The sequence below is a fragment of the Pieris rapae genome, chromosome 12 (assembly GCF_905147795.1).
Source record: "Pieris rapae chromosome 12, ilPieRapa1.1, whole genome shotgun sequence".
Lineage (NCBI taxonomy): Eukaryota > Metazoa > Arthropoda > Insecta > Lepidoptera > Pieridae > Pieris > Pieris rapae.
Genome location: NC_059520.1, coordinates 297,176 through 323,135, shown reverse-complemented (window position 1 = coordinate 323,135; position 25,960 = coordinate 297,176). Strand labels below are relative to the sequence as shown.

The window sequence follows — 25,960 nt, the reverse complement described above, 5'->3', positions numbered from 1 at the left end:
TCTTAAATGCCTTCAGCCGAATGGAAATTTTACAGCCTCACATATCAGAGTAACTTGATTTTTACATGTCGAACTGCTCTCATTGTTCACTGTTCTACGGATATTAATTTCATTTGTTTTCTAGCCTTTCAATATCGCATAACCCTATTCCAATCAATGCATGAATACAAAGAAATATTGAATTTCTTGTATATTCAAACGTAATTAAATTTGATGTTATATGTTTGTGAATCCCATTTTAGACGAGTTTACATATCGGATTCGGGCTAAATAATGATTTAAATAACCATAGAATCAAATGGAAGTTAAAATACTGGCTGGTTCTTTTATTATTCATTAACTAAAGCTCTCTCAATCTTGCGGCTAAGTTGTTGTGGATTTTTTTATTATACGATCAAAATTAATAAAAATACTATAAGAGATCATTTTTTCAAACATATTTCAGGTCTCAGGTTACGTTTTAATCCCGTTAATTTGAACGGGAAAATAAGTTTTTGAAAGATTCCTTTACCTTATGCATGACTGTTTTTTCCGCAATTAGACAATTCGGTCGTTAACGAATCAGGAAATAAAACAACAGAGCAACATAAAATTTTAATCTTATTTAATATATAATGAACACATTATAATGGCGGCAACCACACCTCAAATTGCGGTCCATACGCCAGCTTTTTACGTAGATTGTCTTCGAACAGGGCATCACGCGTTGCGTCACGTGATTTGACATCACGACATTCGCGTGTCACCTCTCGCGCAGCTCTCAGCAACTTTGACACATGCGCAACGCTGTCTCTGACATCTTCAAATGATAACTGAAATTATATAATATATACCCTATACTACTATGAAAATGCGATAACCTCAAAAATAAGGACTTTATAGATACTCTGGCTCCGCAACACAAAATGTTTTGTGCTTCAAAACGAAAACCTTCCACCGTCCACTACCGCTAACTAGCTATTGTAACATTTTTTAACATTTCAGTATAATATATAAAGAGAACTATCCCCTTATAGTCTTTTAGAAAATCTTACGTGGAACGTCTAAAAATACAAATAACTGTATTGTTATTGGATAATGATGTTAAGCGATACCGCCTCCCATGGCGCCTGACATTGCCAGAAGGCTCGCAAGTGCGTTGCCGGTCTTTTAGGAATCGGTGCGCTCTTTTCGCTTGAAGGACCTAAGTCAAATTGGATCGGAAATACGTCAGTAGGCTGCTGGTACCAGATTGCGGTGGTGCGCGGCAAAAATTGCATTAAAAAACGCTCAGTTGTGGAACGACGTCCGATAATGAAACTCAGCTGCAGGTATTGGTCCGAACAACTAATAATTAGTCCGTAATGTTATTTTACTTTCTAATGTTGCTTAGACGCTGTTTAAATATGTCTGACCACGCACGCTGTAAAGCACGCGAAACGTCGGAAAAATTCATAATTATATCAAATAATTATAAGTTTATTATACATAGCTTCAATACGGTAAAATTTTTTATCTTTAAATGTGTAAAAGCTTTGTTAATAAAAGACAATACAAGATATCACTGAGCCAACGAATTTGTGTGAACATGACTTTGCAATGTAGTATAAGTATTTATAATAACTCGTATATTTGCCATATAAGTTGTTAAATATTAATCACAACATCATTTTTTTTACCTGGTCCTCATTAGAATGCGTGTGGGGATATATTCGTATCCACTGTCCAACACGATTTACCCCTTTGTCCCATCTCACCCCGTTTCCCCACATACAAGCATTCATCATACGCCTTCGAGATGCAGCCGTTGCATAACCGCCACGCCATGTCTCATCCACTGGTTCTGGTGGTGAAGCTATACTTGTAGCAGACTGAAAGTATATTATTACATTTTAGTTTTTACCTTACTTATTTTTTAATGACGCAAAAACAAGTAGTTTTTGTCTCTCAGTGATTTTCATTATTCATCTCGATTAATCGATGCAATAAGAGATTAAGAGCCGTATTTAGAAACTTCCAAGTTATTATTAATATATTATGTGTATGTTATATGAACGGTGCCTAAACTTGGCTATAATTGTAACTGCAACGTCTAATAATTGTGTCTATTCTAATACGTCAAGGGTTTAATAAATGATCCAAACCTGAGAGTCCAGTCCTTCACTAATGTCTGATGATGATTTGTATGAATTAAGCTGACTCAAACTATTTGTGGAAACATCCTGAAAAAATGAAGATCCTTTTAATTTTTTATGTAATGTTAAAGGATACTTCTTACTTTATTATTTACGTAAATAAGAGTCTCAAATTCATTATTGCTTTTTAATGAAGCCATCATTAATGATAATGACATATTCTCAAAGTTAAATATTGTAACGTTCTTGGTTTATTGAGATAAGTACTGTCTCATTTACCAGAAAAACTATTGTAACAAACATTGTAATTGTGTGTTTTATATATTCATACTTTATCGTGTAAAATTAAATGTGATGCCTTATTACATTATATTTTTCAGCCATTGGTGGTTGCAAGGTGACACAATTCAAAGGCATCGCTCTCCGACGTCGCTGAGATCGCCCACCACGCTTATGGCCAGACGACGAGCGACTTCCGGCACTTGGTGTACCACTCTCATCTTCCGAACTGCAGCTTGGAGTAAATAAATTATAATACTACATATAAAATGCACCAGGTAATGCATAGTTTTATATTGGAAATCGAAATATGGACGTGTAATAGAGTAGGGTTAAGAAAAACGAAGAAAATTATCCTCAGGAAGGGGTGTAAAAAACGTTCTCCTTAAGGGTTGGTATCCTAAGTTTTTAGAAGGCCAATAACGATCAAACTGTACTTACAATAAACAAAAACATAGTCTAATTTTATTCAACGACTCAAAAAATTTTGCTTCTTTTCAAAGAAATATTCTAGCAAAGAAATTTCAGTGCACTGTAAGCAAAATATTCCAGACAACATTAAAGTTGAACACACTACTTTTAATACCTCATGATATGTGGTGTAGGTGGTCCCTGTAAATAAGAGAGACCAGTGTGTCTCATTGGTAAACCAAGAAGGTCGAACAGTTCGTGTAGCATTGGCTGCTTTACAGTTACATCCGCCTCGCAATCCGCTTGTAATGCTGGCGACAGATTAACCTACAAATATAAAAAAAACATAATAAACATCTAAATTTTTTTGTGTTCTCCTTGACCTACAATCGACTATCAGCCATAATCAGATATTTTCTGAGGTTCAATTAGGTTGGGTGAAAATCCATTGAAAGGCACCGTGTGTTGTAAAAAGTGGATGGTTTCTCTAGTCTAGTATTTGGCATCTTTTAGGCGACATAATCTTCTGGAGTTAACAGTTTATTGGCCAGTTCATTTGTATATTTGTTTTATTTTTCCTGTATCTACAATTTTTTTGCGGATTACTTCTTTGATGGTTGGCATCTCCAGATAATCGTGTATTTAAATGATTCTGACAAACCAGTGTGCATTTGAAATAGTTCTCAGTGCAATTTTTTGAAATCTTAGTTGATTTTAAAACAAAACAAACAAACAAAAAACTAACTACTAAATGACTTTATCGTATAATAAATGTGTAATTTCATTAATTATTATTAGTTATTTTTTAAACGCAACTAAACATTTATCTCTCAAATAGTTAAATGGTAGGTCACAACTCCATTATATAGTACTTATATAAGAACATATGTTTAGATATATTTAGTACCAAAATTTAGAAGTGTGTCAGGCACATAATATCAGGCCCGATAACCTTCATGCCTATAAAGAAAACTGACTTTAGTTTACTTCATGAAACTACAAATATCTTGCCTCGATCAACCAAGGCTTTAAAGCGTCATCTAGCAAGACATCAAAGCCATAAAACTCGAAGCAATTCCTGGTAGGAGGCGTGCCAGCTGCTTGCGCCAACAGAGTCAGAGTGACTAGGGCTCTGATTTTTTGCCAAACGAGCCACTCTACTGCACCCCATCTGCCGATAAGGGCACGACGTACTTGTTTCAGCGTCCACTTGCAACCTGAAAAGGCATTATTATTTTACTAATAGATGGCGCTGTAATACATTTAAAACATGTCATTTACCAAAAATATAATTAAAACATTTACAGGATCAAGTAAGAATCTTGTAGGTTAAGAATTTTGTTTTTTTCTACAAATTTATCAAATCTACAAAGCTGCGACTACTGTGAATTTACCAAGGGAAAGTATTATTTTACTTACTGCCTATTTTTTGTCTGCAAGTTACTATTTAGTTGTTGTAAGCTAATTCAATCAAATAATAATCAGCACAGGACAATACTTTTAAAATAATGATATATTTGATAATAATGACGGCATGCAAGCCTTTATTCTGTTGCTCATACTCATATGCGACCAAGATAATATGTATTTCCAAATAACAATTCTACTACCGTCAAATGTTTTTTTAGAATATAATACGATGACCAAATATTGGGTTAAAACATTTAGTGCTTGAAATACAACTCATTTTCATAATACATTCTCAAAAAACTTTTCTTACCGCTCCCAATTCTTTCCTTACATTCAGAATATCTTGGTCCTGTTTTATTCAAAGACGAGTTTGTCAAATGGCGGTATGGATTGTGTATGTCTGATAGAGTATATTTATCGGTACCTGCAAAAGAAGAAAGAAAACGTCATATCCAAAATACTGATCACTTATTTGACTATAACTTATCAATAAAATGTATAAGTAAATATTGTAGGAATGTAACAGGAATTATAATTTGAAAACCATATAACACTGGATAACATTTTAAAGTAATTATGAATTACAGTTAACAAAAGCGACACGCTCTTCTCCAACTTAAAGTTTAATTAATTACTTATTAGTATACTATGAGTATGAAACTAAATTTGTCAACAGTTTTTGCACTTACCGAACCTAGCTAACCCCTCTGCATACATGTACGCCGTTAAAGGCCTGTAACCGGGAACACATACATACAAACGGAGGTCAAACTTGTAACCTGCCATGAGCAAAGGTCTCTCTATATACCGTTGAACCACGGCGGACGTACCGCAACGTAGTTCACAGATACTCTGTAATAAAATAAAATTAAAACTTTGCTCTTTTCCAAGCAATATGAACATTTATTTGCAGTACCAATCCATTGTTAACGTAGGTATATGACCTGCCTCAATCGCGTGATTAGAAATACTTTGTTTGCAACACATAAATGACGTATGACGAGATTTAGTAATAAAATTGTTTAAATGAAGCTTTCCAATTGAGAATTATACTAAAGCGACTGTATCAATATATGACATAATAGTGGACACTTTATATACTGCTTAGTATGGGTGCTTAAATGAACGTAAATTAAACACATATCACAAAACCTTTTTAATGAACCCAATAAATTCTTTCATTTTGTCATGCTGAAACATGTTTGTAACGTTTTGATTTATGTAATTTAATAAAACATAATATATTTTTATTGCTTGTTTGATTTCCATTACAGATTCACCGAACATAACTTTAACTTCAAATACACAATACGTACACATGTTATAAATTAACTACAATTTTCAAAATGTTACATCTATAACAAAAGAAATTCTAATTTCGTCTCGTTCTAATCTTTATCGCTAAGCTAGCTAACAAAGGTTTTATCAATCGAAATGACTGATTACTTACACGAAAGAGAAATATCCCTCGGCCCTGACTTTGCGCAACTGGTTTATGTATCCATACAACATTAGCACCATCATCGCATCTACGTAATTTTGAGCATTCTGATACCAGCTTGGCATACTCCAGCGGCAGGTGGAAGCATGGTGGGCTGAAAATTATAACTTTATTATATGACCGCTTTCTTGATACTCATATTAAGCATTCCTAGTGAAACTATTTACTTTAAACGCTTCGTAAAATATCAATAAATTAATAAAATGTTGCAGCCACAGTCCACAGCACATATATGAACTGTGAACCGTCCCTCTTTTAACACGGTATTCCACCACATAACGCGTTATACTTCTGTTTCTTTATTAATATTCGATTTAAATTCCCTTTAACAAGAAAAGTTAAACGAGAATCATTTGTACATACTTGACGCATAATATGGGGTCATACCAGCGCGTCATGGGAAAGTCTCCTACAACGCGGTTATTGGTTCCGTGTTATAAAAGGGATTACTGTATATTTCACTATTGAGCATGCTTTAAAACTCAATAAACTCTAATTTTGTACCTATAATAATACCTAGACTATATGTGAATGCTGTCAGTAACAGGCGAATTCGTGTGATTTCACCATGTTGAGAAGTATTTGGTTGAGAAGTATTATAATACAAATATATATGCAGATAAATCTGAATTCAAATAATATATAGTCAAATGTTTCTAAATAGAAATACCGTGACGTCAGTACTAAGTCAAGAATATTTCTGATGTTAACCTTGAACTTCGACATTGGACATTTGTTTTATCGAGTTGCATGGTCGGTGCATATAATTTATAGATAATCACGTTAATTCTATTGCACAAAGCAAATAACATTTACTTTTTCTTGGGATCACGCGAACGCCGGTACCACTTGGGGTAATTGCTATCAAAGCACGATTCATTAATATTCCTAACTATAATTTAATATTACCTCGAACTTTCACCTTCGTCCCAAGTCAGGAACAGTACTTGCATTGACCTTTGCAAAAAACATTACTAATTTTTATTCGTTAAATTATTTTGTCAAATCTTAATTAAGGAAATAGTAATTAATTTAATTTGCTTATGGGAAAGGGGTCCGTACCGCTCATTTGCTTTCGATTCCAAAAGGCTGAGAAGGGCAAAACAAAAAGTAATTTACTCATCTTTTTTCAAGCCCTATCAAAGATGTTCATAAACAAAACCTTAAAAAGTGTCCAAAAAGACTGTCTGTTTTCCATCACAATACCAGAACTAAATAAACGTACACAAAAATAATTTTCTTTTTTTTCGTGTTAGTGCCGTGAGACACGCAAATGTACGCGTGATTTCATTCAAATATCCAATGACGTCGTGCGATTGACTCGTGCCCTAGGGAAAATGACAATCTGATAGACATTGCTCTACTTATAAAAGTGGAATCCTGGAATATGTAGGGAAAGAAAACCGTCATACGCATGACATATAAATATTTTACAATTATAAAATATACATAGTAATCAATACAGTTCACACGTCAATGTCTTTATTTTCACCAAAAAAGCTTATGATTTTATTCTGAATATTTTATTTAAAAAACGGAATTATCTTTTTAAACATAAAGTCTAAAATACTTTAATCTGAATTAAGGGAATACCAATTTGATTTATTCAATAGCCAATATTATATATAACGCTACCAGCGTATATTATGAACACAATATATTCATCAATATTTGTATCTTATCGTGACAGCATAAAAAAACGAATATTATATTTAAAAATTTACATACTTAATTTACATTCATGAAATCGCGTGTCAATTTTTTATGACTTTAAATTATCCGACTTTTATACATCGTCTTCATTCACGTTTCTTTAATTTCGATAATCAAAGTTTTACTTTATTAACGTCGTAAACGTAATTTTTGATTGCAAATTTTAACCCAATTAAACGATACTTCCGCAAACCATGAATTAATGTCAATAAGCCATTAAAGTCAGTCCTTGGCTCTTTTATGATTTTAAATTAAAATATGGCGCTTTTGCATTTTGATATTATCTTCAGTTGACATTGTTTAGTTAAAATACATTCTACTTTTGAATATAAATTGTGTAGATGTCTTTGAATGGATCCATGTCTGAAATCACGTGGGTCAGTTTATAGTTACAAAACACATGACATAAAACAAAAGTTTACGTAATTTTTTTTATATAAGCTAGTACACTTTGCAATGTCGAAGATTATATTTCGCCACACTGTTTGAAGGCTATTAATATCGTTTAATGAAGTTTTTAAAATTTACACAAGTGCTCGTTATCCAAGCAAAACATAACAAAACTTATGAAAATCATCTCAAGCCTACCTAAAGTCGTATATAGGTCCGTAAATTCTTCGCATACACCGTAACAGTCGGGACAGGCTATCCTTGCGGCAAATAGAACCTCCTTTTGGTATGTGATTCATGAACTGAAATTATTTAATATACAATGAATACCTTTATTAAAATTTCCTAGTTACAACAAAGTAAAACATTCAAAATAAGCATACAAGTAGTTTAAGGAAGAGAAACATAAGGTTATATGATATATCGCATTTTGAGACGTGGAATTATATAAATTTATTTATTTTTTAACATATATAAAATTAATACAAAAACAAATACAGTTTTAAATAAAACATCTCGTAATGCACCTCATAAAGTATGACAAGGTAATAGAAAGCAAAACATGACATTCACAATTAAAACTCATATTTGATTGACTAATTTTATTACCCCTGGCGGTTGTGTGCAAAACAAAGATTATTCAAATCGTTCACACAAAGCTCGATGTACTCAAAAAAATTCAAAGATTTAATACGCTTGATTGTACTTCTTATTTGAAAGACAAAAATAGTCGTGGAAACAACATAAAATGCACAGCAATACAACGGGAGTATGCATAATGGTAAAACGTTCACTAATAGGTATATCTATAGATTGAAATGGAACGACAGCGAGCCTATTGTACGGCGGCCGTAAACATGAATAAAAATACTGTCAAACACGAGCATCGATCATAAAACTATCTATGTTCACAGTCTTCATAACTTTGGATTAGTCCGGAACACGAGAAAATTCCATAGAAAACAACCATCAATGAACAATTGTGTAACATCGTTTTGCTTGCGTTTAAACACGATTTTCATTTTGTATCACACGTAACATAAATAAAATATATGTTTATCATATAAATGCATATACTTTACGTGTGTATGTGAAAGACGATTTAACTCCTTGTAAGATTCCAATTTTAAGGTGCACATTTTTAGTATTTGTTTCATAATCAGATATGTGAAATAGCTTGCTTATTAAATATAATTAGTTAAAAATAGAAACGAATTTTTAATTTTAATTTTTATAATATTCGTTATAAATTGAGAATGGACTTCTTCGATACTTACAATAAAAGCTGGTGCAGTTAATAGGTTTTTAACTTTTGTATTAGTGTAAACTTTATGAGTGGCAATTACAAGTATAACAAGAAATCGTGCAATTACCTGCCAGTCATCAAGGGTCTTATAACAGGTTGCTGGGAAGGCACTGCTCCTCCACCACAGGTTCCATTTCTCTTCTCCTGGTGACGCTTGGTAGATACGCCATCCGCGCTCAGCGCAAACCTAAATAATTCGAATTGTAAACCTCTTGAATTGGCATACATAGCATATTTTAAGATTCTAAGTACACACACTACAACTACGGAGCTTTTGTTTATTATATTTAAATTAAGTTCTTGTTAGAGAGTTATTATTATTTAAATTGAGATCGTCACAAGTATCTATCTTTCAAAGAATATCACCATGAAACTGGAAATATTCACTAAATGCCGTTTTCTTATAATATTACCATACTTACATCATTATTAATAATCATACATTTAAAAATTACTACTTTATTTTAGCCTATTTAATTTTGTATTTAAATTTCTGTGTGTAAGATATTTAGTTATTTACTTAGGTCATACAAGACGGTTAACCAAGTGTCTAAAACTTAACTTGCTAAACTAAACTTCGGATAAAGCTTATAGTTGTCTTACGTTTGTCATGTTGCTTTATGAAACTGATGTGCTTTATATAAGTCCTAACATTTAATTTTCAATAAGGCTGATACAAAAGTTTTTGTATTACTTAAAATACTCTGTAACATAACGAGAAATAAAGACTAGTATGCGACATACAGCAATTATATTTAACTTACCTTAACTAGCAAACTTGGTCCAGTACCATTATCATTTAAACGATAAACAAATGGTTCATCATTGTCCATATCTTTCGACATTTCCTTCAAGTAAAAATATTATTTTTTGGTTTTTCTAAAAAAATGTATTCTGTGAAGTGCCATAACTCATCTACACGGACAAAACATATTTATGCTTTGTTAAAATTATCAAATGTCTTGCGTCAATAACGATATAGTCGTGATGATATTCTTCACCGTATGTAAGTTAAGTATTAAATGCAGGACCTTCAAGGTCGAGAGCAGCACACCCAACCACTAGACCAACTTGAACTCAATAATGCTAAATATTATGTAGTGAACTATAATTAAAAATATCGTTTTGTGTTTATAATTGTTTATAATTATCATAGATTACATATATCACACATCCTATTTTAACGTATGCAAGAAACACAAAACAATAAAGTAAATCTCTAAAATCTTTAATTTAAAATCCAAATTTATTGTTATAGTATCGTACACCATATAATTAATAAATACAATTATTTGCCGAAAATACAAATAAGTTCATAAACATACCTTTTATAAAGCGGTTATAAAATAAACCATGTCGTCATTTAAAAATTTGGATAATTACAAAATAGTTTTCGTGTGTAAGTAAAAGGGAAATGAGGCCGACTCTACCGATCGGCGGCCCTTTATACACTGCTCCCTTGCATCAAAGGCTGGGGAAAATTTATAGCGTGGCATGCCAGGATTCGTGACTGTTATGAAAGAAAATGCCACCGATAAGTAATGACGTGAAGATCTTCACTCGCAAATGTACTGAAAAAACTTTTTTTTACATGATTTCGTTGTAATATTTTTCCAAGTTTTTAATATATCATTATTTTGTCAAATGTACTATTTTTATAAACTGCAATATATCCGAACTTTGTGATTAATTTGACTTGCATAAAATGTTGAATTTGTTTTTTTATAAAAAAATAAAATATATCGCCAATATATTGTACAGTAGTATAGTACTTATCCTAAATTGATATTATAGGCAATACATTTTTTTGTAAAAAAAAAACTTTAAGAAGTTCTACACCAAAAAAATCAGCAACCTTTTTTTAATATTTATATCATCGCTATTTAATAAGAAAGTCTAAAATCTATATTTATAAGGTAAATGGTAACATTAGTGTAATTTGTCTTTATTTACCTATCAAGAACTTCGAAGGTTGCGAATAATATTGCTGAGCACAGCAATTTTATGTCATTATCAATAGTGACTAAATATTTCCTAGGTTTCTAGGTCAGCTCTATTTATAGGGATAACAGTTTAGTATCCAACAGTGATACATGAGGAATTTATACAATATTACATACCATAACAATATATAAACATAACACAAAACTAATGCACTTTGGGAAAACTCATTAAAAAGTATGAAAACTTACTACAATCATTCAAAGGTTATGTATGATACATGCCTAAATTACATTTACCCACTACCACACACACACACGCATACAGACAGCACATATACATAAGTAGAGCAGCACACACCGAACAAAAAAGGTGTCTTCTTTGGAAGAGGGAGGTTTTCCGACACAAGTATCAATGATTATTTTCTGGAAGGCTCTACCAATGTGCTTTACAGATTCGTGTTACAATTTTGTATTTATATAAAATAGTCATACAATTTAACTGAAATAACGTCATATATCTCCATCATTTATATATTTCAATTAATCCCAAGAATAAAAAAATAACTGACTTAAATATTAATTCAATTCAACCTATAAACTAGTTAATATATATATTTACATCGATTTATTGAACGGAAGAAATTGTATGTTAGAAGTAAACATTAACATTAAGTAAACATTACCTTACTACGAAGCAAAAACTGCAGACCATAAATTCATTTTATACTTATTATATTAACTTAGCTTAACTTAAAAATGTGTTTGGATTTTGTGTATTTGGGAAATTGGTGTAATCAGCCTACAATAACTTAGCAAACGTCAAAGTCAATGACAATAGTTAAGCTATACAACCTCATTTGAAACGTACATTAGTGAAAAGTTTTTACATATGGTATTACTTTTTTTAAAGTATTTTTAGTCCAAATTAGATTTTCTAGCGCTGTTGTTTGTATTAAGACATATTTTTCCTAAGTGTTTTTGTCTAGTTTTATAGGTAAGTTAAATGTAAGTGCATGTTGACAATACGGTTCAAGTGAAACAAATATCTGATCTCATAAAATGATAATTATCTTAAGTGTTGCATTAATTATGTTGATTTTATTAATTATATGGAAGCCAAATAAATATAGTTTCAATATACTTTTATGGCTGTTGTCTGTGCTATTTTTAAAGAAGCTTTTCAAAACGCATTCATTTTAAAAATGGTCCTAATTGAGAGACTCTCTACTATGTACTTATAAAACACCTTACTAGAAAATAGCTTAATATTTAAATAAAGATTAACCGTAATTAATTTGGTCACATATAGAACCTTTTATCATTATCATTCTATTGGAAATTCTTGTATTTGTGTATAATAGAAGTATTGTAGTATTCTGTGTAGCTAAGCTAACTAATTGTTAGCACCGCTTTTTTACCCCTTCAAGGTTTGAATTTCTGAATATATTATATTACAGTTTTATATGTTTGTAATATAAGATACTTGTAGGAAGTTTTTATTGACCCACAAGTTTCTATATCCACAAAATGTGCTTATAAATTATTCTGACAGCATCGGAATTTGCATAAGTTCAAAGTAAATAAATCACATAGCATTATTTTATGCTCAGTTGCGTGCGCAGGGTCAAATACACTTTCGTCAAATCAAGAAGTGAACAGATTTTTTTTCCCAACACAAATGATCTTCAAATACCGTCTACTTCTTCTCTAATACATATAATAATTTAAGCTTATCATTAAATATTTTCTTTCTCTGTCTATTTTATTTTACCTGGACTGTAACTCAAACCGTAGAAAATTAAAGAGAATTAATATATTTTCTTTCAAGCCGAAAGATATTTTTCGCTTCTAAAACTAACAGAACGAATGAGTGAATGAAATAGATCCACGGAATAGCGACTCAGCTTGCACAATCAAACCAAACGAAACACCCAGTTATTACAAAATATATTATATATATTTATAAATCTAAATTATGATTAGCTTAATGCTAATAATTACAAGTTTTTGTTAAAAATATGTAAAAAAAATTAAAAAAACGATATAAAAACCAGCGCCTGACAACAAAAAAATGTGTATAAATTGGAGATACGAATATATTTCTCTCAATCGCCAAATTTTTACCGGTAGTGTAAATTGTGATAATGATTTTGTGGATTTTTTGTTTCTTGCCGATTATATGCTATGGATTATTTCGCTTTAGTCGACGGCATTTATACAGGGTCGCCAATAAAGTGACTGGAACTGAGGATGACATAGCGTTCTTCGGAATTGCACCTTACCTCATTGGAGGCTCCGAACGTAAGCACACTCGCCCTTATTTATAAAAGCTTGTCTTGCAACTATTGGCACTGATATCTATTCAACATACCATAACATTTGTTAAAGCAGAGTAATATATAGGTGAGCTTAGGAAATCCAACACAAAAAAATCATAAAATGTGTTTAAATTTACAGAGTAAAAAATAAAGACAGCATTCGCGCCCGCTCATAAAAATGTCGCCTCTGCAGAAGCCATAATTTGTATAACAATAATAATTTTAGAATTATAACCGGCAGCTATTTTTTATTCCACCTACAGCTAACTAGAACAAGAATTTCATGTTTAATTTTTATATATTCTTGAATTGGATTCAACACCATCAATAACACGTTGCGTGATATATAATCATATAAAACTTATTTTATCTAAATACTTGTATAATGTACATAATATTAAGGTCCTCTTTATTGTTCCCTTATCAATTTAGACTCGAATATTAACTCAATAAAAATGTGAAGATGACCTCTGATGACGATTTAGTGACTAATCGTATACAATCGTTTCTAAAACACTAGAACGAGTATATGTTCTTATTCGTGCTAAGAGCATATTCTCGTTAAGTGTACAAGTCAATACAAACAAAGCAAAATTTAATAATGATATCGTTAAAAAGAAACAAAAAATAAATATCTTAGTGTGTTCAATCGACTTTAAAATGCTCTTATTATAAAAAAATATAGCATGGGAAGTTCAGGCACTTTTATACGTTTAATAATTAAAACTAAGATATATTGTTTCCGAAATGTTTTCCTTTTCATACGTTAATTGCCTGGGTTATAATTCCTAAGATACGTTTATATGCATAATTCATTGCGCAACTAAAAAGCTAACGAGTCTTGATTATTACTTATCTTAAAAAATTGTCAATAAAAAACCTATGTGAGTTAAACGATTTAATACAACATGACATTTATTTATATAAGATATTGCATTACTGTACTTTTTAGGTACAATGGATAAGCTTCAAGAATATTCTTACGTCACAACAAGTGTGGGTGGTTTTGCGAAGTCGTGGGTTGGTCCTTTGTTATATTATAGTAAGTATGCAGTTATACCCGTTATAAGATCACTCTTTTGACTATATGGCCAAGTTATGACTTATGATATGCTTAATACGAATCATATTTATTACAACTTTAAATAACATTACAGTGGTAACTGATGCAGAAAAAATTGAAATTATACTGAAGCAACATTTAGAGAAAGACAACATATTGCGTTTTATACGATTCGCTATCGGCTACGCGTCCATATTTGCTCCAGGTAAGTAGTTTTATATATTCACCGATCAAACAAAACCTTAAGTATATAAAACAAAAGGCTATTTGATTGTCAATAGTTATTAAAATCGCCAAACGTACAAACAGTTTAATTTGAATAACGTGCACTTATAGTGTCTATTTGGCGACCCCGGCGCAAGATTGCAGTCCCTTCATTCAGTCCGAAGATAATATCTAACTTTGTGGATGTGTTTGCAAGAGAAAGCCATACGTTGGTGCATAAACTTAAGCCCATGGTGGGCATAAGGTCATTTAAAATATGGAAACATCTTAATGCATACAGCTTGGACGCCGTTATGGGTAAGACCTCCTGAGTATCCGTAATTCTGATAGCCATTCTCATCAATATAATTTATAGCATATTACATAAAAAACTTAATTTCTTACTAATAGGATTATCACGAATTATAAAAACCAAAGTACTAAGTGGCTTTATTAAACATTCGATAAATTTTGTTAATAAAAGATTTAAAATATTGATAAATATTTTTCAACTGATCTTTGAACCGACTAAAATTAAATTTAAATAATATTATTCAAATGAGGCTGACAGTATTAAAAATATGGTGTAGTTTTCAAGATTCAAGTACGAAACATTAAAATGTTGTTTTTTGCTAGTTTGTATTGTAATGTGATTACAGAAACTGCAATGGGTGTCCATGTGAACGCACAAGAAAATCACGACAATCCTATTCTCACAGCAACGAATAGAATTTTGGATTATGTTTCTGAAAGAATTTTTAAACTTTGGCTCCAACCTGACTGGTTATACAAATGGTTTCCTCAGCATGGAAAATTGGTGTATTATTGTAAAGTATTGCACGACTACACCGACGAGGTTAATCTTCCAAATGATATTATAAGATCTCTAATAACTAAAGATTTTACACAATGCATCTGTAACCCGAGTTTATAAATTCATGCACACTCACAAAAATCTCTTTTATTTAAATAATAATAAATTTAGGATATCCCTTTCTCTATTTCTTTATGACATTCACTTAAATTTCATGTTTAATTTCAGATAATAGAGAAGAAAAGAAAGCAAGTAGCAGAACGAGAAATAGCTAAAGCGAACGGTGCTGTGTAGTTTTTCACATTAGAATGTTATGAACAGAGAATAGAAAGAGAATATTTGAAAATAAATTTTTTTCGACAGGTACAACTCAAGCTCATCAACCTCTCAACTTCCTCGATCTCCTAATAAATCTCTCTGGGGGTGAGAAGGGATACAGCAATATGGAGCTACGCGAGGAAGTAATGACTTTCATTATTGCTGCAATGGACACCTCTGCTGTGAGCATGGGATTCACACTTATGCTGCTTGCGAAGTATCCAGAAGCGCAGCAAAAAGTTTTTGAAGAGTATGATTACCCTTAATAAAATATATAGTGGCAAAAAGCGCAATGTGGAAAGAGTAATCCGAGATGAAAAAGGATTTTTACATTTTAATTTATTTTCTGTCTGTTTGGCCGGATGTACATAACTTTACTCAAAACTACTTAACTCAGTTTTTTAACTCAGTTTGGATCAAGGCTTATTGGAAATTATTGATAATTGATTAAGCTTAAATTCTCTTAAAATTTAGATTGTGAGTTCTCTTAAAAGGTGAAGTTTACAGCAAGGATAGTACGTCAAAGCATATATTATATCCTTGGTGGCTGGTATTCTTGTATTATAATTTCTATTTTTTATTGTTACTTGTATGTACTATTTTGACCGAATTTAACGAAGGCGTAACATCCACGCGGTCGGACCATTCCTACTACAATTATTTAATATCTGTTTCAGACTGGATGCCGTTTTCGGAAAATCAGATCGTTTACTAGAAAAAGATGACTTACCAAAACTCCAATACTTGGAACGTGTTATTAAAGAGGCACTGCGACTCTATCCGTCTGTACCAATCATCATAAGAACAACTACTGAAGATGTGGTGGCATTCAGTGAGTTTAAAAGTTCTTCCAGTTGGTACTTTAACAACTAATTGAAAGATATTTACTGTTTACGACTCCCAATAGATAGACCATATAAAACAACTACGCCTTAAACATAAAACGTTTGTCTATGGAACTGGGGTACAGTTAAAACTCACTCGGACTTCTGATTTTTTTAAATTTCTTTAACTTACGGGACGCTCAAAGCAATCGTCGTTAATGGATGTTGCTCTAAGAGTGTCTTCTTGGTTTCAGAGGAAAATATGACACTGCTAAAGGGATCAGGAATAATTGTATCAATATGGGGAATTCATAGAAACCCCAAGTATTGGGGGCCAGATGCACACTGTTTTGATCCAGACAGGTTTCTTCCGGAAAGGATCGACGGTGTTCCTTCTTGTGCCTTTATACCATTTAGTCATGGACCTCGGAATTGCCTTGGTAAGTATTTCTAAATAATGCTGTGCACCTTAAACAGCTTTAACAGGATTGGTCATTGCAGTCCGAGTTGAAAACCATAATGGTTCATTTAGTGGGAGATTGCTAAATTTTACACATTATTAATTTTGTAGGTTACCAATACGCAATGATGTCTATGAAGACTGTGCTGTCGTCTATCCTCCGTCGGTATCGCGTGGTCGGGGAACCGGAAGCTGGACCCATCCCACACATAAGGGTGAGGATGGAAATAATGCTGAAGCCAATTGATGGATTTGAAGTGACCCTGGAAGAACGGTGAAGACTAATTATGTGCTATACTTAGAAATAACATTATTTATTGTACTTTCAATGACCTTAATAAAAATATTACTTGTCAATTAATGCGCATTTTTCTTCACACCAGTTAAAAGTCAATTTTACCAAGATATTTTTATCGAAATTAAACATATTTTTTATATTAACTATAAAGTTTCCGAAACATTCAGTCACCGTACGACAGAGAGCCGAATGAGCAAAAAGACAAAAAGTCCATTGGTGCACAACCTGCGACTTTCTGACAGCCACTAGACAACTATAACGAAATATTATCCTATTTAAGTCTCGAATGTATGGTATCCAAATTGTAGGTTTCCGTAATTATGATAATAATATGATATTAATGGTAATTTTGCTTAAACTCTCATAATAACGCGAAGTTAACCTTCCTTGGACCTGAATAAGGAAAAAATACTGCTATACATATACAATGACTTGTAAATGAGGTCTTACTCATTAGTTATTAGTTAAAGTAAACTAACTAAAACCCGATTTAATGCAAGTGTTAAATCAATGTGTACATATTTCTTATTGCGAAAATCTTAAAAAAACATAATATACAAAATATAAAAACCGAATCGCAAAATAAATTAACACATTTTTTCAAGTAAATCTTGTTATAATAGGTATTAATTAGATTAATCATTTATGTTCAGCTACCATTTTATTAAATATGTAAAACATGTATTTTGTTTCTAATAACAACATATTTTCCGTATTTTTATAGACCTCAGACCCCTTCTGTAACTCTGAAAAGAGAAACTTGGATTAGTAAGAAACCTCTATAAGAAAAGCAGGTATCGCGGACCCTTGCGCTCTCACTTATCAATATTTAAATATACTTCGTTTTTCTCAGTAAATGTTATTATTTTACTTTAAATATTTAAATTAGACCCTATTTGGGTATAAGCCCTCTTGATTTTCACCTATTTTTGCATAAGATCGCCCTGCCTTTTCCTTGTACATATCTCCTTTCTGAAGAGCCCTTCCATTCCTTTACTTTGATCGTCGACCTTTAGACCGTTAGGCTGCTAATGTGTCCTAATGCAATAATCGCTTAGCCTATATTTACAATAGTTCAAATAAAATCCTAAGCTTGCATAATCTTACAAATGTAAAACAAGTTTAAACCATTGGGTTCACTCAACTATAACGAAACAGAATCATTGTTAAATCCTCTATTATAATTTTTTTCTTAATCCATCTTTTCACACAATGAAACAGTCAACGTCATAACATATTTATTTTACAATTGTGTTGGTTACCCATGTTGAAACTTTGTTAACTTCCCTATCACATGTCTCTGTCTTACTAGGGAGGTCTCAATCTGAATTCTATTGAAGATAGCTAAACAAATACAAAATTATGATTTTTTTTAATCACTATTTTTATTTAAGTGCGTATGCAATGCGACGTGTTGTAATGCGACTCCAATAAATGACTCAGGTATTAAGCTTACATTTATAGACGAAGTTATAGAAGAGCAGTGATAATTTTACGTGACATAATACTTCCATTCCATTTACAATTCCTATATTAATTCCTAATTAATATTAACCCTGCAAATCAAAGTCTCTTTATAAAATTCTTATTGCGTTTTATGAAATTTTGACAGTATTTGCTTCAATGAAGGTTTATATTTCACTTTTATAGTATTCACTCTTTAAGTAAATAACAACAAAACGTGTCGTTGTTATTTGTTATCCGTCCGGTCAAACTACTTTTATATCAATTTGTAAAAGTTTTACATTGTATGCAAGTATAAAGGTCTCTGGAGTATATATTTCTTTCAGTATAAACTTGATTACACACTCGTGCGCACGATTTGTTTACAATGTACTTTACTTACGTGTGTTACTTTTGTATTGTTTTTTTAGTGATTTTACGGTACGGTGGATTCCGATATAAAAGGCGTAACATGTACCGCTTGGTGAAGAAAGTTAAATCGCCAAAAACATTGTTCCCCTTTTTTGGAATTTCCATCGAGGTTTTAGGGAACACTGAAGGTTTGTGTCTGGGTGAAAGGTGAAATTGGGAAAACTTTTGCCGCTTTCAATTTAAGGGAGTCAAATGGACAACAATTTTGGGAGACATCACATATTATGTGCCCGTAACTTTTGTGTTGCAGCTATCATGAATAAAATGAAATATTATAGCGAGTTCTCAACGAGTTCCGGAGGTGTCGCCTGTGGGTGGCTTGGTCCTCTTTTATATTATTGTAAGTATTTAAGAGAACATTTAAAGATTCTTCTCAGCCGATTTTAAAACCCAATAATATCTAAACCGAAGAGATTCTTTAGTCTCGACTGTAGATTGATTTAGGTCCGACCCCATAATAATTCATAATCGACTGTGGTTCAGGCCTTGACAGTCGTTCGATCTTCTATCTGCATCCCAATAACCAAACCCTTCGAAGACAATCCATTTTTGCCGACGGATAGAATACAATCTCGTCGCTCTTTACTCATATTTGATAATCAATACAAACCAAACAAAGTAAATAAATCCGTATAAATAATATAAAAATATACATGTTCAAAACATAACATAACAAACTTGGTATCCTTTAACTCTCGGTAGAACAACATATTATTGAAGGTTATGAAGGGAATCTCAATATCTCGGGAATATTTTAGAACTTTAAAGTATTTTTTCTAGTTTTAATTTTTTTTAATTAAGTGTTTTCAGCCTACAATCTGTGTATATTTAAAGTGTCAAGTCTAACAGCTAATACATCCATTTAAACATGCAATATTATTTAAATACATTCAAGAAAAATTTCTTATTTCCTTTTTAATATAATATTATTTATTTCCTTTTCCAGTATTGGATATACAAATTATAAGCTTAGAATCGTCTTAATTCCAGTATAATAATCAGAATTCATTCAAAATTATTTTTTTTGTCCGTTTTGTCAAATACATCTATAATAATTTAATATTATTTTACAATAAATTTATTTTCAGTGATTACAGATGCTGAAAAGATCGAGGTTGTACTCAAAACTGTTCTTGAAAAGGACGGTTTACATCGCTTTATACGAGTTCTTGTTGGCAATGCATCAATATTTTCGAAAGGTTTCCAAGTATTTCTAATATTAACATTATAAAATAAGTGCACCATCATCACCTATTTAACCTGTCAACCAAGCCTGATCTTCGATGAAAGCCTGTCCTTAAATATAGTAAATAGATAAAGTCCTTCCTTAAATATAGCAACACAAATAGAAGAGTCAATATAATATAATATCCAATTATAATACTCAGAAATCTTTAATACTTATAGTCTAATATCCAGCATTAGAAAAATATACCCTCATCTGATATTTAGATGAAACAATTTTTTATAAGCTGATTTCAATATCATGAACTTATAAAAACAACCTCTACAATCAAAAGCCTGCTGCAATTCATAGTAATTATTTAATTAATAACAACTAATTTATTTTTAATTTTTACTTTCTCATGTTAGTTACATGTAGTAAGTTAAAACCGTCAATATTTTATATTATATACCTCACTGTAGTAGGCACCCATCTCTATGATTGTTATACTTACCTGCAGGCAGGTGAGAAAAGGTAAATAAATGTAGCTTATTTCCCTCACATGTTAATTCAAAAATCTAAGTACAATAATAAACTGGGAGCTCATTGTAAAGAGAGAGATAGAATAATACATATTCCTTCAACGAACAAAGACAGCGTAAAACTAATGCGCGCGCACCACAGGCTCATTTAAACGTAATAGAATAGAGAAAGCTTATAAAAAATTGTTTCATCTAAATAACTGATGAGGGTATATTTTTCTAATCCCGGATCTTAGACTATTAAAAGTTCGTTTGTTTGTAGGCGCTTCTCTAACGAACTACAAATTATTTATTTATTTTTTCCTAATCCTTCCCTAAAAATATAGCCAAAGGTTATAAAATTAAATCAAACAACTTTTAATTATTTCATGTAAAAAAATAATAATCTGTACTTGATTTGAAAACAAAGCAAAATTTTAAATCATATCAAATGAGACAATATATCTTTTCTAGTTTTCTTTTTTTTTATAGTTTATATTTGGAGGCCGCGTCGTAAAATCGCAGTTACAGCATTCAGTCCAAAAATTTTATCAGAATTCGTCAATATTTTTTCGGTTCAATCGGATAAACTAGCCAACAAACTGAAACCTATGGCAGGAGCTGGAAATTTTAAATTATGGCCGTATGTTAATGCTTATAGTTTGGATGCAATAATGGGTAAGAATATGCTATAAAAATTCCTGGAAATTTTTTAAACGCTACATTTTGCCTGAACAGAACCGATCGCTATACGTGTTTACAATTATATCATACATATTTAGCCCAAGTGAGGAGCGGAAATTTCCTTTGTAGGAATGGTGGAATATGGAGATATTTAGAGTCCTTGAAAGGGCACACAGATACAAAAATAAGATTAAAATAGAAAGGTGTTTATCTGTAAAATTACCTGCATTAAAATGCTACTTCTATTATTACCATTTATCCCAAAGCTAATTGGATGCTTACTGTCACCTACTTCCTGTATGCATCTTATGAAAAAATGATAATGTAATGTAAATTAATTAATAATATGGTAAAAGCCCCAATAGATGATCATGTGCCAGTATAATATGACCACTCGATGTATTTGTGTGTATATTCACACTGGATACGCGCTAATGATAATATAATTACATATATTTTTTTTTATGCAACCTGATTTCCATCTAAAGTTCTAATAATAATATGTAACAACTAAACGAATACATCAACCAAAGAAGTATATTGTGTCTCGATCTACGTTTCTCACTCTCTCTCAATCGATTTCTCTCTTTTCTTTGACAAAAACGTTGCACATCTTCGTGATGTTCTTTAAAAATTTCACCCGCATGCACCTAAAGAAGTTTCAATTCAAGAACAACAGACTTCATTTTATCAAGTGTGTCAGTCATTTAAATTAATCATTTAGAATAAATTTGCACTCCTTTATACAGAAACAGCTATGGGTGTCCAGATCAATGCGCAAGATGGCCAGGGTAACCCAATCCTTACAGCGGTAAACGAATCCCTTCGACTATCTTCTGAGAGGATATTCCACTTATGGCTCCAACCAGACTGGCTGTATAAATTTTTCCCGCAATACTCCCAACTTTTGTATCACACAAGAATAGTACATGATTTCACTAGTGAGGTACTATATTTTTATTTGATTGTTACTCATGGCTTGGTAAATAATATTCATACAATTTTTTGTAGGCCAAAAATCTAATATTTAAAATTTATTCCGACAAGAATTCCTAAAAATCTAGGTAAATCTGTATCAGTAGCATAAAACAACATGATACTCTAATAAATAGACAACCGCCTCAATCACCCGATCTTTTTTTGGCACAAAAATACATATAGAAGCAGCTTATTGTTCATTTCAGTATATATATCATTTGCCTTTTCATTAGATTATTCGCAAGAAAAAGATGGACCTCAACACGAAGAACAAAGATATTACACCAAAACCAGGTAATTTTATTTTTCAATTTTATTTTAATATAACGATTTAAAATGTTAAATTTTTGTAACTGTCTTTCGTGTAGATAAATTCTTCTTGAATCAGTACTATTGGTTTTTAAAATGTAATAATGAAATCAAACGAAACCTATGTAATAAATGAAATACGTGATATTAATACTAGAATTCTAATCTGATGGAATATAATTATCCAGTCATATAATTCTATTCCAGGCAACTAAACTTACTCATTTTTATTAATTTGGTACTAAAATTTATCGGAATACTAATGTGATAGTCAAGAAATTATTTTGTTAAGCGTAGATGCGTACAAATCAGACACTTGCATTGTATATATTAATATATTATTTTAATATTAATTTATTGCTACAATCCTATCTTGGTCCCAGATCGCATCCGGTTTCTGACTAGCCATATTATTTATTATAATTTTTGGGTTTTTTACAAGTTATCGGGCATACATAGAAAATTTCATTCTAGTCTCTACTCTACTACTCTTTATTTCATTTCTACTTGTCTACTGCTCTTACATTACGGTTTCTATATAACAGTGTACAAATATTTTAGATGTCGTACAAGGTAACTTGGAGACTACGTTTTTGGATCATCTCATACGTCAGTCTGATCTGCAAGGTGGATACAGTGACTTGGAGTTGCGTGAAGAAGTCTTAACCTTCATTATAGCTGCCATGGACACGTCCGCTACGACTATGGGTTTTGTTCTCAAGCTCCTAGCGAAATATCCAGAAATTCAGCAAAGAGTATTTAATGAGTATTTTATTTTTGGGTTACCTACTTTTTTCTTTAAGCTAAACATTACTTAAAAGATACAAAACTTTTTATCTCCTAATATTTTTCCCTGCCACTCCTTAACATCGTCTCTGCTCACCAGGAATCTAACACTCGGCTGAGATCACATTTTTTTAATGTAGATTAAGACGTCCTGTCTTGTTTCATGTGTTGACAAATTGACAACGAAATACAAGTATTGGCCCAGTTTACAATAAAATCCACTTAGTTCTTACCCTGAGCTCTCAGACATTACTCTGCTCTGCTTCCAACGTAAATACATCGATAAAATCCATCCAGAACGCCTGAAGGACTATTTTATCTCTATACTTTTTTATCGCTACTTTGTGGATGTCCACAAAGTAGTCCTGGAATACTGAGTTAATGTGTAATTACATGTTAAATTTACATCATAAACATGTTTTAAATTTCATTTCCAGACTGGATGCAGTATTTGAAGGGTCAGACCGCTTATTACATAAACACGATTTAGCAAAACTCCAATATTTAGAAAGGGTTATTAAAGAGACTCTCAGATTATTCCCTTCAGTCCCGTTTATTATTCGTAAAGCGGAATATGATACACAATTGAGTAAGTATAATAGAATATCAATACAATCTTCATATCGAGTATGTTGCAAGAGGCATGTTGAAGTAATGGCTTGAGCTTGCACTCTCAAAGGTTTTTTCTTTACGTATTTAAAACTTGTTTGGCGAAAGTAATGTAAAAAAATTAGCATGCCTTTAAATCAAAAAGGCGACGGCGTGTCAGCTCATATTAAGAAAAAAAATTAGGAAACAGATACAGAAATTTGAGGCCAAGACCAAAGATTGAAGCGCCATTATATTTTCTACAACAATTTTCCTTTCAATTTTCAGGCGAAGACATTACGCTGCCCAAAGGCGCTGGAATAATATGCAGCATATGGGGTGTTCATCGTAATCCTACCATTTGGGGCCCTGACGCCAACTGCTTCGATCCCGATAGATTTCTGCCAGAGAGATGCAAAGACCTCCCAGCCTGTGCTTATATTCCATTTAGCTTCGGGCCTCGCAATTGTCTCGGTGATACCATCTTTCTCTTTCTTTATTCCAGTATATTCGTTGGAGACTGGATCAACTATTTTAATTATAAGTAAATCTCTTTATGAGCCTAATTTTAATTATTATCAGGCTACCAATATGCAATGATGTCAATGAAGACCGCTCTATCAACACTGCTACGTCGGTATCGCGTGGTCGGGAAGCCGGAGACTGGACCCATCCCTCACATCAGAGTGAAGCTGGAAGTGATGCTTAAAGCAGTTGATGAATACGAATTAGCGATTGTGGAAAGATAATAATGTTAAATGTTTTTCATTTTCTAGCAGACCTCTATAATATGCAAGCGTTTTAAACTAGAATTAAAATACCTTCTTCATGTCTCCTATATTACCTTGAATATCGGGAATCGAAGAAGTTTACTAATTTATTGAAAAAATATATATTCTTGTATAAATTATGACCTTTACGAAATTTTTATATTGGGAGTTGTTAAGACGAAAGTATGACATTTAAAAACGACTGTAACAGATTGTATCTTAGCAATGTTGTACCATTGCACTATTGCCCTTTTATCTACATACATCATAATGTATATAAATTATACAATTATTTTATTAAAATGTCTCCTCGTTGAACACTAGTTGGCAACATTATTTTATTGCGTATTTATAATTGATAGGACCAATGTTTTATGTAGACACATTCTTGTCTATGTCGTTTGCTGCAGGTTGCTCACTCAGTAGAAAATCTGTCAGGGCCTTTAATATAATTGTAGTACTTTTAAGTACCGATACTTAATTGTGCGTCCATTTAAATCTTCTGAAATTATCAAACCTATTGCATATGTTCTACATAATACGTTTAATAGTATTATTGTTTTGATAGAAACCAGTCTACCTTCACTCTTTAATTGCTTCAGTATATAACCTTGATATATTATATATAATAACAATATTATTTATTTATTATATTGTTGATAAATACAATTGGATTTAAATATACGGACTTCTTAAAACTCGCTTACGGTTTCACTTCTGCGAAGAGAGTTTATAGAAATAAAAAAAAACTAACAGCCAGCTTGTTTTGCTTGCCTCTAATCACACCTATTTTTTTTACTTTCTCTATACACATTAAGTATCACTCGTACGCTAAAATAATAACATTGTAAGAGTAGTAAGGAGTAATTTCATTTACACTACTATAATATTTGTTCTTTTACCTTGTTTCAATGGAAA

The 25,960-nt window shown here is 31.8% G+C and overlaps 3 protein-coding genes across 3 annotated transcripts; 2 read left to right on the top strand and 1 right to left on the bottom strand.

Annotated features, from left to right (window-relative positions):
• Positions 1–623: 623 nt before the first annotated feature.
• Positions 624–9,995, bottom strand: LOC110995876 (probable tubulin polyglutamylase TTLL2). The gene is made up of 12 exons (XM_022263259.2): positions 9,889–9,995; positions 9,192–9,311; positions 8,017–8,120; positions 5,665–5,809; positions 4,904–5,066; positions 4,525–4,638; positions 3,816–4,021; positions 2,980–3,131; positions 2,481–2,628; positions 2,124–2,201; positions 1,659–1,850; positions 624–812 (listed from the first exon to the last, which is right to left on the bottom strand). The coding sequence occupies exons 1-12, from the start codon at positions 9,967–9,969 to the stop codon at positions 624–626; spliced, it is 1,692 nt and encodes a 563-aa protein (XP_022118951.2). The 5' UTR covers positions 9,970–9,995.
• A 3,167-nt stretch (positions 9,996–13,162) lies between these two features.
• Positions 13,163–17,415, top strand: LOC123689605 (cytochrome P450 4V2-like). The gene is made up of 10 exons (XM_045630568.1): positions 13,163–13,368; positions 14,338–14,427; positions 14,543–14,653; positions 14,785–14,970; positions 15,312–15,508; positions 15,695–15,749; positions 15,830–16,034; positions 16,462–16,616; positions 16,863–17,048; positions 17,180–17,415. The coding sequence occupies exons 1-10, from the start codon at positions 13,212–13,214 to the stop codon at positions 17,344–17,346; spliced, it is 1,509 nt and encodes a 502-aa protein (XP_045486524.1). The 5' UTR covers positions 13,163–13,211; the 3' UTR covers positions 17,347–17,415.
• Positions 17,416–19,180: 1,765 nt separating this feature from the next.
• On the top strand, positions 19,181–25,291 carry LOC110995875 (cytochrome P450 4C1). Its single transcript, XM_045630566.1, has 10 exons — positions 19,181–19,369; positions 19,492–19,581; positions 20,330–20,440; positions 21,420–21,605; positions 22,361–22,557; positions 22,823–22,883; positions 23,460–23,664; positions 24,122–24,273; positions 24,561–24,746; positions 24,855–25,291. The coding sequence occupies exons 1-10, from the start codon at positions 19,198–19,200 to the stop codon at positions 25,019–25,021; spliced, it is 1,527 nt and encodes a 508-aa protein (XP_045486522.1). The 5' UTR covers positions 19,181–19,197; the 3' UTR covers positions 25,022–25,291.
• Positions 25,292–25,960: the final 669 nt, after the last annotated feature.